This window comes from Nilaparvata lugens, chromosome 9 (genome assembly GCF_014356525.2).
Source record: "Nilaparvata lugens isolate BPH chromosome 9, ASM1435652v1, whole genome shotgun sequence".
Taxonomy (NCBI): Eukaryota; Metazoa; Arthropoda; class Insecta; order Hemiptera; family Delphacidae; genus Nilaparvata; species Nilaparvata lugens.
In genome coordinates, this window is record NC_052512.1 from 24,252,454 (window position 1) to 24,266,981 (window position 14,528).

The following is a 14,528-nucleotide window of genomic DNA, read 5'->3' on the forward strand; positions in this document are numbered from 1 at the left end:
CTCAATGCGTGTACCTTGCTTGGTGCGCTCCTTATTGTTTTAATATTACAAGAAATTTGAGTATTACTATTACTTCAATCAATTTTCTATTGATTTGAACTTTAATTTATTGTAGCAATTTCATAGGGGGTTCACGTGCTCTTGTGCTCTCATGGACACGCCGCCACTGCTTATACTGCTGTAATATCCATTGACAATTATTTGCAAATGTAACACTAGACTTCCAGCTCGAACATCTTTCGCTCCTGAATTATTTTTTAGATCATTCTTGTAGAGATAGATGATTATGTTATCAGATGGGTGACAATCATTGAATCGTCGGTCCCGACTGATAGTTGTGAGGCTCATTGATGACGTAAATTAAATACCTATTTATGCAAGATGGAACTTCCGTCAGGGATCCCCACCTATAAAGCCATTAGATTATAATAACTAACTACATTATTCTCATAATTCTGTATTAATACGAAAAAATGATACCATTATTTCTAAATATTATTTGAATTATCCTGCTCCTAATTTCATCTTATTCTCTTATTGACAGGGTTGTATGATGATAAGAATGAAATTTATTATTGAATGGTACCTACTTCCACAAAATCATTGATTAAACTTTCATTTTAACCTTTTAGTTTGTCCTTCGCAAGATATGGATTTTAATAATTGGGAAAGGGTAAGTATACAAGTTTTAGTTTACCTTTTATATGTCTTGATTATAAATGTAGGACAATACAGTAAGAATTTTATTCAATCGAGATCATACAATACATCACCATACCAAGAAAATAACTTTCGTATTTTGAAATAGTTGATATATTAACATAATAGAATAAGATTGAAATAAAAATTAAATAATTGAGAATGTCCAAAAATCCGAATAAACTTGAAAATTTATTGTGAGGCACATTGCCTACTTGGCGCCTTGCAAATTTGGTATTTCAGTTGAACCCACCTCTATACCTGACTATTAATTTTGAAATCAAACGCTTGAAGATTGGTAAGTTTTCAGGAAATATAGTTAAGATCCAAAAATATCGTAGCATGGATTTGAAGGATTTTCTATTATTCTGACATGAAACATTTTACCGACCTGCGTTATTTTCTATGAACGTGTGATGCACATTGCCTACTTAGCGCCTTTGCACGGCATGTATTCCCATGATGTTGGATGATGCATGTCCGACGTGTACGCGTCATTGTTGTGTCATCCTAATAGTACTTATATAAGTCCCAATCACCAATAATTATCACAATTTTGAAATGAATATGTTAATCAGGCACTTGACAAGTGAGACAACAAGATATTAAACTATTGCTACATATGTATCTCCTGAACTTTTATACCACCAGTAACATTCGATTGATTTAAGTGAAAACAATATTAGTGATATGGATTCACTTTCAGAAATCTTATTATTATTGAATAAGTTGACATTATTTAATCACAGATCTAACTTAGTCTATGATTAAATCCATGTACCTTATCAAGTTGCTAATAGAGTTTGCGAGCCAGTTGAAAAGCCAGGTCAGCGATCCAGGGAAAAGCCTCCATTTTTTCTTTATTAGAAACGCTGCGTTCATAAAAGACAAATAGCAAGAAAAAATCTTTAAAAATGTGCTGGGTGCAAACCGGGGTCCATACGGTGTAGGAGTTTAGATAATAGGAATTTTAAGCTCAATCCAATATTAATTAACATCCATAGCAAGTTTTTTCTAGTTTCAATAATAATTAAAGTTAGTAAATAAATTCTGTCCGTGTGATTATTAGCATAATATTATTATATAGCCTATTGTTTAACAGTGAACGTAAAGTAAAATAAAGTGTTTACCTTTCCTCTCCTAGAGTTGTCATCAATCACACCCACCAAAACCAATTCCTCTTTCTTCTCATTTCCTTTAAATATTACAAATGCCAGTTCTTATTGGTATGGTAACACATAGCACAGTGGTGACAGGAAATACCTTATTCATCCCTCCTTTAGAAATGCTTATGCAAATTTTAGTAGCCTCAGTAGGGCAAGGAATGTGAAATTTATGTTGTTATAAATTAATAGGCCTACTGTCTTTTTTCACAATCATACAAATATTTTTCTCCTGCTATAAAAAGTCATTAACATGGGGAGTGAAAGAAGTGTAATGGCAAAAAATGACATACATTTTCTAATTAAGTAGCCTATTTTATCAGGGCTACTTGATTTGTTAGTTGAAAATAATTTTAAAGTAGGCTACCCTTTTTTTAAACTTGATCATATAAAATACAATAACTAATTTCGAAATATGTTGAATCCATTATCAAGTTTCTCTTAAGAAAAGTTCAAGAAAAACTTGATAATGGATCCAACATTCCTAACAAACTAGTTGTTAGGTATTGTATTTTATATGAAAAAAAGTTGTTTTCATAAAAAAGGTGTTATTTTACAACTAACATAAAAGATACCTTACCATACCGTAATTCAACATTACACTTTCCATACGTACGGTACCGAATCAACATCCTCTGCTTCTCCTCATACAATTTAGAAGAAAAATTCGAGTTAAATATTGAGTAAGGACATCTCCTCAATGTAATTTGTGCCAAGAAGTGGATTTCTTTCCAAGGAAGTGGAAGTGGCACTTGCGTGAGTAAAATAAGATTTCATTAAAATCACTTGAACTTAAATAATTTTTAGACATTATCGTATGAGAAACACAAATTGAAATACCTGAAATGACTAGCCATGCTAAGCTTGATCCACTCTTCATTTAGCCTACACGTTAGATCTACTCGTACCGGTATAAAATAATATTAAAAGGTTATTTCAGAATTATTTTCATTAAAATTACTTATTTTGAATAGGATATATATTTTTCAAGTATTTTTAAAAGAAATTGGGATAGAGAATACCCACCAAATGACTTGATTTCTGTTGTTTTCAAATTTAGATTGTTGCATCACAGCTTTTTAAATTAGCCGCTATTTCAGGTTTGTAAAAAAAATAAAAATCTAATATCAATTATGAAAGCAAATTATTGAATCAAATTATGAAAAATATATTTCTTGATTAATTTGATTTTTCTATCAAGAAATGATAATTATTACTAGATCAAATTTAATGGGATGAATACATAGTAACAGCTGTGTACACTCATTGGCAAAATCGAGAGACTTGGCAACGTTTTTTCATAATATCTTTCTTCACTGCCATTATAACGTGGATCTCACTATAAGGGGATTCACTCCTAGAGAAGAACAAAAGTATGTGCAGTACATTCTTAACGTATTTTCATGTTATATAATTACATTGCATGATGAATATAAATAAATAAATTCAAATAATATTATTAAATAATAATAATATCAATAACTATAATAATATTATTAAATAATAATAAATTTGCATGTTAATTGGTAGGTTGGCCATACTTCCATAGATGTGTCACGTGACTTGTCGATGCTATGTCGTGTCGGTGCTATGGTTTGTCGAGGCTGTGGTGGCAGGCTTAACTTTATTTTTCTTGTCGATGCTATGGTTTGTCGAGGCTATGTCGTGTCGGTGCTATGGTTTGTCGAGGCTATGTCGTGTCGATGCTATAGTTTGTCGAGGCTATGGTGGTTCCCCATTGAAGCCACTGTATAGTAGTTGTTCAATATTTTGGTCATGCGCAATGCTCTTATTTTGAAAGTACTGGTTGAATATGTATATAGAATCTATCATGATCATAAACATAGGTATACATTGCAAGAGATTTGGAAGGCTTTAAAAATGGCAGACTGATCTGATCTGCTGTTCTTCTGCGGGTTTGTCCTGCTGAATTATTGTAAAAATAGGATTCAAAAATTACTTAATTCTTTGCTTATTTATACTTTAGCTAAATGTGTTAGTAAGTTGTGACAAAGCTAGGCTATTGACTGTGATTGTTTTTTTATAAGTATTCCAAATTCAATCAATAATTAAGATTTCTTGGGTAGGTTGTACGCGATAGCCTAGACTACATTCAAACATGGAATGCCCACATCTCATCAACTGTGTAAAGTTACAAACTAACAATTTGACTGATAAAACAAACGCAACAAAGGAATTGATTTGCTCAGGTGAGTACTTTGTTCGGTTTTTAGACCATACATTTTACTTGGTTTGAAATGGTGTCATTGTAGAGCATCCATTTAATTTCATTTGTTTTGTTTTATTTTTTCTTATAGTCTTGTTCTTCTTGCTTTTTCAACAATGACAGCTCAATCAATAATAATTTAAAAAATGAATTCAATTTTTGGTAGATAAAATTATTGTTGATTTTAAATGTTAAATAATTTACAATCAACATCATCCATTACAATAGCTCGTAATAGAGATTGTGTCTGAATAAATATTAGCCTATGCTACTTAGTACCTATCCTACACCTTTTATTTGATATTGCTTTATGTTTCAAAATTAGACTAATAAGGTCTTTGTATAGTCTTCATTTTTTATCCCCCATTATAATTATTGTACCTAACTGACTAACTGACACAAATATTTTATGACAACATTTTATCCCAAAAGAACGGCTGGTCAGTGATGAAGAACAGAATTGAAACTACTTTGCTTCTTGTAGGTTATCAATTTAAACGTCAAATAAAACGTTATATTTTGATAAATTTTAATTTCTAGTTATTATTTCTCTAACAGTATAGGCTTAAATTGACTAGATTTTGGATTTGCATAGTGTAAAATTGATCTATTGAATTGTTAGTAATTTTCAAAGTTCAGTTCAGTTAAATATAGGCCTAACTAGGTAGTCTACAATTATTTTATCCCAGCCTAATAAGGATGTATTTGCTTTAAAAATGTGAATTTTTAAGTGACTGAGTGAGAAGGTACATAATTTATTTATTTGCAGTATAGGGCCTAGTATATTTCAAGCATCTCGTAGTGTAGGTAAAAGTTTATTTCAAATGTTGACCTAGGCCATTTCACGGCCTATCCTATTTATTATGCTTCTTCAACTTGAGTTATTTCATTTCAAGTCCATATGGTCGGCATTGGGAATCTCAGAGACAACTTCAAGAAAACATAAAACAAGTAGGCCTGCTCACAAATCCCAAGTCAAAAAAAATCAAACAAATGCAGGCATAACACAGAACGAAATGTCAAAAATACGCACTTACCAAGCTACTGTTTTCAACATGAAAAACTCACGTAGTGAGTACTGAGGCTCATCCACCAATAAGCCTCCAAAAGCCCTCCACAATTGACAGGAAGATTCCTAGCCACCATTGGCAACTTTGGATGAGCCTGACAGACAGATGGGCCAAGTCCTGCTCAGTCATTGGTAAGGTACATCTAGTCTGTCTCATATGGTCTCTGGTCTCATGTGGTTGGATGTTCTGCCTGGTTACAAGCTCCCCCATATTTGCATAAGTTCTGAAAAGAGTTTAAAATACAGAGAGAGAGAGAGAGGATCTCCTTTCTCTCAAAGAGGGAACGACATTAGGCAAGACTCTCAGCACCAAAAAGGATCCTCTGAGCCCTTTTCTGAATGAGCAACGAGCAACACTAGAGACACTCAATAATTCACACACAATATAAGTTTAAAGAGTATTTATTAATTCTTATAACAATTAAGAAATATAATTGTATAATAACTTGATAGGGTAATAAATTGTCCAGTCTTTCCTAGATTCTCTCCAACTACTGTTCCCAGTTAGTGCCAATTTTACCTTACAAAATGATAACATATTCCTTTACCTAGGAATTGGTTTTATCAGGCAGTGTTTCGATCCTTACCATGTCCGACATTTCGGTGGGTGGAGGGGAGATGATCGTATGGTGGTTATTTACATTCCAGGCCGTTATCATCACATATTATATTATGTTTGAATCGGTGACATGTTCCTCTGCTTCGGCACATGGTAGTAGTTCTACCCTATTCTATAATACAAGCTTAATTTCAATCTATTATATCATATTATAGTATTTTTTTCTACTTAGTCTATCAAATTTTAATTCATTTTCGCAGACTGTTCTACGGATCGTAGCCCGTGGATTTGCTTACATTGCGGAAAAATACACTGCGGCAGATATGTCAACGGTCATGCCCTACAACATTCCTCAAGTATTACCTGTCACAATGTCTGTATGGACTGCGAGAGTTTGGCCGTATTTTGGTAAGCGATTCAGACGTTTTTTTTTTCATTTATTTATTATAAATTTAATTATTCAAGACAAGCGGTACAGCCTCAACAAATCAATTGTTGAAACATGGAATTTTAATTTGATAGTATCGATAATTTCGGTGTTGATCATGAAGTTGTAGCTTAATATTCTGTCATTTTGTTGTTCATTTATCTTCAAATTGATTGAAATAAATTTATTAAATTGATTTAAATTGAATTTATTTAATCATATTATAGCTGTAGATAGTAAGATTGTATAGTAGTTGAAAATCCATTACCTATTAGATTATACTAGTGACATCCTGGGTTCAAGAATCAAGAATTTTATTGGCCATAAAACATTACAAAAATGTAAGCAATAGGCTTCGTCAATAATAAGTAAAATATCAAAAGTTGGACTATAAAACGAACAAATTTACAAATACACATTGAAATATTGTAGTAAAATATCACGAGTTGGACTATAGAAACGAACAAAATTACACATATACATTGAAATATTCTAGGTACTCATTGACAGGTTGAAGAACTCGCTCATGAACTGTTGTATTGATCTCTTAATTGCTTGTTTAGGTAATGTTCAGGTCGGGTTGAGCATGGTTAGATTGGGTTGAGCATGCTCTTGTTATGTGTTAGGTGGGGCATGTTTAGGTCGGCTTGGTGAGAAGGGAACGCGCCAACTAGTCTCCCCGACAGTAAAGCTCCTTCTAAAACTAAACATTCGAGGGGATTTACTGACGGCGTCAACTGAGCTCCTGAGAGAGGAGCTTTACTGACGGGGAGACTAGTTGTCGTCAGCGTCCAAGTAGCTTAGTTGTCGTCTTCGGTCCCGACAACTAGTCCCCTCTGAACCAGTAGGGGATTTACTGTCGGGGAGACTAGTTGTCGTCAGCGTCCAAGTAGCTTAGTTGTCGTCTACGGTCCCGACAACTAGTCCCCTCTGAACCAGTAGGGGATTTACTATCGGGGAGACTAGTTGACGCAAAGAGATTGGTTGTTGTCAACGAACCCGACAACCAAGCTCCTTGCACGAAACTATTTTGTGAAAAATCACTATAAGGGAATTACGATTGATGTTAAAAATTAGAAATTCATTTCCTGAAAATTTTACTTTTATGGACTTAGTGGATTTTCCTTGTATGCCCATAATCATATGATTCCACTCGTCAGCTGATGGATTATGAATAATTGTATTGCAATGGTTTACAAAACATCCCATGGCGTAGGTTGCTTTTCGTGTATTAGCGTGGGTCTACTTTGCGGCGGGCCTCAGGACTCGCTGCCACACAACCCTTTACATTTCATATTAGAAGAAAATACATACTATATTAGAAAATCAAGATCAACTTTGATTAATCATAATTAATGAAAAGAGTATAGTTACAAATTAATGAATAGTTATTCAAAAGAGAACAGTGACAAATCAATGTAGAATTATTCCTACAATTCACATTACTTGGAAAAACAAAAATATAAGAGTATAGAGTTTCAATCTGAAGTTTTGAATGCCCTAAGTTGAAGACTAAACAGAAGATCAGAGTTTTGCTTGATGATATAATAATGTTATATTCTATGCATACATGCAGGAATCACTTGCGAGACGTACAAACTCATTCTGAAACTGCTTGCCAGTTCAATAAGGAACATTTCCAAGTCAGTTGAATTCGGAAAGAGAAATAGTTTATTTTTTAATTTTATGTTTGCAGTGGGAGAAGTGACAACTCCAACAAGCTTTTCTTCTAATAATCGAATTCATAGAATGTGTACAACAGTATCTGTGATTGTACTACTCCCCCGCCCGCTTCAAGCTGGTTTCAATGTTCAATAGGGTATTAGCTTTCGTGGAGCTTAGTTGTCGGGTACGATCACGACAACCAGACCCCTCATAGGCCTATCCAGCAGGGGATTTACTGTCGGGGAGACTAGTTGTCGTGAGCATGTGAGGAGCTTAGTTGTCGCCGACAACTAGGCTTCTTCGTTCTAGTAGGGGATTTACTGTCGGGGAGACTAGTTGGCGGCAATGGTATATTTTGCCAGGGGATTGACTGACGCCTGTGATCAAAATAGCGAGGAGACTAGTTGTCGGGGAGACAGGTTGGCGGCGACCCGGTGAGAATTATTATGGAAACAGTTGAATATTTCTTTTACAAGTATGATATGAATGTAGATTTCATGGGGATCCTATTCCAATCAAAAAACTACTTTCTGTCGCTTCAAATCTTTTGTCCGCCATCTTGGATCCGTCATATGGATCCAACTTCATTTTTTCAAATGGGGACGTGATCATGTTCATCCGCACATCGATAAATCTCAAAACCTTTAAATGATCTCAGTATTTGAAGATACTAATAAATGATAAAAAAATGAAATAATGAGTACCTACATTGAATAATCAAGTGTTAGTGAACACTAACAGTAGCTTCTATTCACAAAATTTAACACTTTGAAAAAAATGTCATTGCAAATTTGTCAACCTCATAGCAACTGTTATCACAAGTAGTATTATCAATTACGCGTATGTTACAGGCAGACAGACGTTAACGGAAGCGAGTTAATATAAAATTTTTAAATTGAATATGTTGTTAAATATTCAGCTGAAATCATGTGTCTGCGCATAAAGGACAATCTGTGTGATAACTCCCTAAAAATATCAGCTTTTTCAAATTCTTTTGGAATGAAAAATTACAGAAATAGCATGCAATTAATTTCATCTGACTAAATGATAAATCAACAAATTTTTTCTTATGCACTTTCTATGTTATTTTATATCCTGAAAAAGGATCAAAGAGTGAGTTAATTTTTTTGTCCAACGAACTTGACCTGTAAAAAAGATCGAATAGTTGGTGTTTAAAATTTGAAGCTGATTGATCAATTCTTTTAAAATTATTTTAAAACATACAAACAGACGGACAACAACTTTGGCCCTGAGTGAGTCAAAAGTAAGAACTCGTTAAGGCTCGTTCAATGTTTAATGCCCAAATTAATGTATTAGGGTATAGGTCTTCATTTGATAGTATCAATTGTCTAAATTTCTAAATGTCAAAATTATTACTAATATATAAATACATTAATTTCTCAGATATCACAAATACAGCAATACAACAACAGAACTACAACTTTGAATAAAACAAAATAATTACAACTTAAATAGGCATAAATAATTGAAGTAGTGTATCTTATAAGGAATACATCAACGTGAGAAAAATCTTGTTAACCTCCGAGATATATTCTATCGATAGTTAATTGGATTTTTAATCTGTTGGCTTGTTATTTTTTGAATAACAAATAAAAAACAAAAAACACATATCTAAGTCATCATTAGTTGATACAAGTATATTCTTCGTTCAGTATAGATATATTCAAGTAATTCTTGAATGGTATTGAAATTTACTATTGATAACGCCTCTCCTTTGAAGTTAACTAATCTGGTTTTGTCTTGGAAAAAGTTTTTTCTATTCAATTTTTTTCTAGTTGAGACCTTAATAAATATATCGGTCTATTATTATTTTCAGCCTATTAAAAAAAATAGTATGACTTTTTTATTATTATGATTCATTTATAATACCTTTTTTGTTTTCAGTTGAGACTGTAATAAATTTCCATCTACATTTCTATTGGTTTAATTCTAAAATTAAAAATATTGAATTTCGATTTTTACAATATTGATACTTGAACTATCGATGTTTGTTGGCAGTTATGACTGTGACGAGTTTGTTGTGAATGATGTGGGCGGTGGATTGGTTGAGCAGGCGAGACGGGTGGTGGCTGGGTGGCGGGGGGGCTTGGGGGCTCAGCACCCCCCCAAATCCCCTCCGCCCACTGCGCGTACACGCACGCTCCGACCCAGGTCGCGGAAAAGGTATTCTATATTTTATTTAATATTAACTATCCACCAGATCAGTTCAATACACTATCTTGTGGAAAATTACTAACTGAACATTAATAATTGTTTTGGAACAGGGTTAAGCTATTGCTTCGTATAAAATGAGCGCTGCTATCCAGAGATAATAATAATAACAATAATGGTCAGTTTTGTGTAAAGGTAAGCATTCCTGACTAGCAATTAGGAGGTACCTGATTCGATTCCTGGCCTTGAAAATAGATAGTAGCTCTCATCGAATTCCCATCTAGCTGTTCACCCTGTTGTCAATATCTGCAATAGCAGAAGTTTTCGGGCTGATTTACAGCATTTAATTGGGATTTTCGTTTAATAATAAGTATTTATTAATTAGCATTTGAACTATGCAATTTCTCATTTATTTTCATGTATATAAATATCGAATTATTTTCAAGCGAGATAATTTCTGTTATTTGTATTTTCCATTTGAAAATTTGAAATGTTTTACAGAGAATGTTGCACCTTAACTTGGATACAAGTTCAAATAATAATTGTCTCTACAAATAAAGCAGTTCAGTACAGGATAGGGCACTACCACCTAGTACTGTATATTTAACTCGATTGCTAGCAAACAGACTAATTATTGTCTAAAAGAATGTATAATTTTGTTTTTGTTTTCAAATTTTATCACATTATTTCTGTTTATATATTTTTATATTGTCATAGGTTAAGGATGCACTGTAGAAAAAAATGTATTGCAAATAAAATGAATTGAATATTCATTAGGATGCAAGGATCTAAGTTTAGCACCTGTACACACAGTGAGTGATTTGCCGGCTGCGTTATTTATATCTATATCTTAGATGTCTATATCGTTACTATACCAAGACTGTTTTGTTTGATCGTTTCCCACAGATTGCTCTCTGTGTGTCCAGGCTCTTAAGGTGCATTTTCGTTTGTGCGTAAATTTCCGCAGTCTACGACGACAAGCAGTGTTGACATTCATATTGTACAAATTCCAAGTGTGCTAAACATCTCATCAAATAGCTTTTCATTATTTGTCTTTATTATACAAGAGTCGAAACATTCCTAATAATATCAACATATTGCCATTTATTAAAAGTATGAAAAATTATACCTCCACCATTAAAACATAATTGAACACAATTTTTTAGGTAATTCAGACAAATTGAAATCTAACCAATCTGAGATCCTCACCCTATCGTGGTTGACGACGGCATTTACGCACAAACGGAAATCCAGCTTTATTTGTAGTGGAATTCGTTCAATATGTGGAACAATGTAAATAAAGAGAGTACTTATATGTTAGTACTTAGACAACATTAATCATGTTATGACTGAATAATTTTAAAAAGTGTACTTGAATTTTTATTTTTATTAAATGTATATTCAAAAGTAGCCCTAAAGAAAACAAGACAGTTTGATGGTGACCAAATGTGTTTGGTATATTTTGAGCGGATTTCTGGTTAGGTCTGTGAATAGTCTCCCAAAACGTTGACCGAGCCTCTTGCATTGTCTGTTACAGGTCGCACTCGGCAGATAGCGGCAGTGGGGGTTCGGAGAACAACCCCACCCCTACTCCTCCACACAAGATGGCCAACAACTCACAGTCCTCGCCTATAAAGAGTCCGAAAAAGGAGAAAAAAGTGGTTGGATTGAGAAATCTCGGCAATACCTGTTTTATGAATGCTGTGCTACAGTCGCTCAGGTAATTTTTTTATTAGATTTTGTAAAGCTATGTAGATTTAGCGCAACTTCAAACAAGATTATACCCTATCAGCCAAAATAAACTGTACTGAAACTGAATCAGCTACAGTTGCCTTCTCGATCAGCTGATTCAATTGGTGATTGTTGCCACGGCTTCGCGTGCATTACTTCTTTCTTTTTACTTTCCTTGCCCTATTACCATAGGTAAGGAAAGTATTGCTTTCCAAAAAAAATTGAGGTACCCCAATTTCAAAATTTCTATACGTTTCAAGGTCCCCTGAGTCCGAAAAAGTGGTTTTTGGGTATTGGTCTGTATGTGTGTGTGTGTGTGTGTGTGTGTGTGTGTGTGTGTGTGTGTGTGTGTGTGTGTATGAGTGTATGTGCGTCTGTGTACACGATATCTCATCTCCCAGTTAACGGAATGACTTGAAATTTGGAACGTAAGGTCCTTACACTATAAGGATCCGACACGAACAATTTCGATCAAATGCAATCCAAGATGGTGGCTAAAATGGCGAAAATGTTGTCAAAAACAGGGTTTTTCGCGATTTTCTCGAAAACGGCTCCAACGATTCTTATCAAATTCATAACTGAAATAGTCATTGATAAGCTCTACCTATCAATTGCAACATGACCTATATCTGTAAAAATTCCAGGAGCTTTGCCCCATCTATGCAAAGTTTGATTTTAGATTCTCAACTATCAGCCTTCATATACAATTTAAACAAAAAAATTCAAGTGGAAAAGATTGAGCATGAAAATCTCTGCAATTAATGTCCAGTAACATTTCCACATAAAATTGAAAATAAGCTTATAATCCGAGAAAATGTGATTATTAAATTGCAAACTGTTGGCAATTGTTGGTTCTATTAAATCATTCACTACGAAGAGATAGCAGACCTCGTGTGTCTCCAGCGTTATTGACCTATCACCAGCTGTCTCATATCTTTGAATAGTAGACTTGAGAAGCGCGAGTACACAAGCGTCAGGTGATCAATTTTCATAACGACAAGGAAAGTTGTGTGAGTGCACCACACCAGATTTTATGAGGCTAGTTCTTGTTAACATGGTGCTAACAACTGTAGAAACTACTTTTATTGTAGAGCATTATTACGGAAATGGACGTGCGGGTGGTCCAAGCTTGTCACATACTGCTGTACGTTTTCAGGAACATTTCAAAATTACAAAATTACTTGTATAATCTTCATTGAAGTTGAAAATGAATAGCACAAAAATATTGACTCGGTCTGGTATCAAACTGGAGATCTTAAGATCCAGTGTCACGCACGTTGACACTACACTGGGTGGATGCACGATTTGAACGTACTTTTCTCTTACTTGAGCTATGTAGGAAATAACTAATGAATTCAATTATTAGGTCAGAATTGATGTGTTAATGAAAAAAATAATATTAAGTGACCTGGCTGGCTCAGGTCTGGTGAAGTTCAGGTCGCAACTGATCAATTTTAAGGGTCCCAGCGACTGCTTTTAGGCATTCTGTTGTTTAAATTATGCGTCAATCATGTATTTCCTATAGGTGCGTACACATATACGTGCCGCGAACATGAGCAATTCACTTTTAATCAGCTGACTATATCTGTATTTTTACAGAAACTGTAAGATACAGATATAAAAAGCTTGGCATCAGCTGATTAAAAGTGAATTGCTCATGTTCGCGGCGCGTATATCTGTACGCACCTTATCCCGTACCTACACATCAATTTGAATTTATTATTCAATTAATAATAGTTGTTATTGAGTAATCCTATTAGAACGCTTGTATTTGACTCCTCCTATTCCTCTTTCTCCTCCTCCTCCTCCTCTTCATTTTCTTCCTCATCATCCTCCTCTTCCTCTTCCACCTCTTCCTCCTCATCCTCCTCCTTCTCCTCCTCCTCCTCCTCATCGTCCTCCTCCCCCTTCTCCTCATTCTCCTTCTCCAAGAAGGGTATGATCAAAGAATACATACAGAATGGAAAGTATCAATCCAACCAATGCATTTTACATGACGCCAAGGCTTGAGTGCACCAAGACCACGTCACCTGACTGCGCCATCTTGTTAAAAATTAAAATTACCGCTACTATTACAATGCTAGACTTTCTTTCAAGATGGCGGATTTTGGCGTCAGGATAGGCCTACTAGCCGACTTTCCATTCTGTATTGTATTCTGTGGTATGATTTCAGCGTTCGTTTCTGTTACAGCAACATCGATGAATTCTGTCTGTACTTCAAGCGGTTGCCTTCGCTGGACAGTGTGGTAAGAAGCAACAGTAAGAGCAACAGCAACAGCAACACGACAACAACACGGGCCAAGGTGTATCACGGCCGTAGCAGCAGGAGTGTCAGTCATCAGCTCAGTGACGAACTCATGGCCGAAGAACTGAGAAAGGTGATTTCTTTATTCATTTTTGTCATAGTCATTCGATTTCAGCTGTTTTACATGCATGAAATATCAAGCCGGTAAATAGCTGATTGTAGAACAAATAAACATGATTCTCATTACAGCATACTGTACTGTGATAAAATCATATGTTTTCTTTACAGTCGAGTATGTTTCGTAGTTCCGGAACAGCAAAACTGCTTCAAAAACCGCCTTTTAGCGCTCCAGGAAGAAGTTTTGTCAACTGCAATCAAGAAATTCCTGATTCGGAAATTGTAAACTAGGTTATGTTAATAGAATGCAAGTAGTAACTTCAGCACAAGCAGGTAATGTTTTCTATTTCCCAATTATTCTTTATTAGATTATTATGACAAAAAATAGTGTACGTTACTTGGACGTGAATGTCTCTTGCAGGGCTCTTTCCGTCCATGTGACGTAAAATTCTAT

General features: G+C 34.6%; 1 protein-coding gene across 1 annotated transcript in view; it reads left to right on the forward strand.

Annotated features, from left to right (window-relative positions):
- Positions 1–3,713: 3,713 nt before the first annotated feature.
- Positions 3,714–14,528, forward strand: part of LOC111056251 (ubiquitin carboxyl-terminal hydrolase 3) — a 28,410-nt gene continuing 17,595 nt past the window's right edge. The window contains exons 1-5 of the mRNA XM_039435645.1: positions 3,714–4,072; positions 5,978–6,125; positions 9,829–9,993; positions 11,519–11,701; positions 13,904–14,090. Of these exons, the coding sequence (XP_039291579.1) occupies positions 3,982–4,072; positions 5,978–6,125; positions 9,829–9,993; positions 11,519–11,701; positions 13,904–14,090 (774 nt within the window). The 5' untranslated portion in view covers positions 3,714–3,981. The remainder of the gene's footprint in view (positions 4,073–5,977; positions 6,126–9,828; positions 9,994–11,518; positions 11,702–13,903; positions 14,091–14,528) is intronic.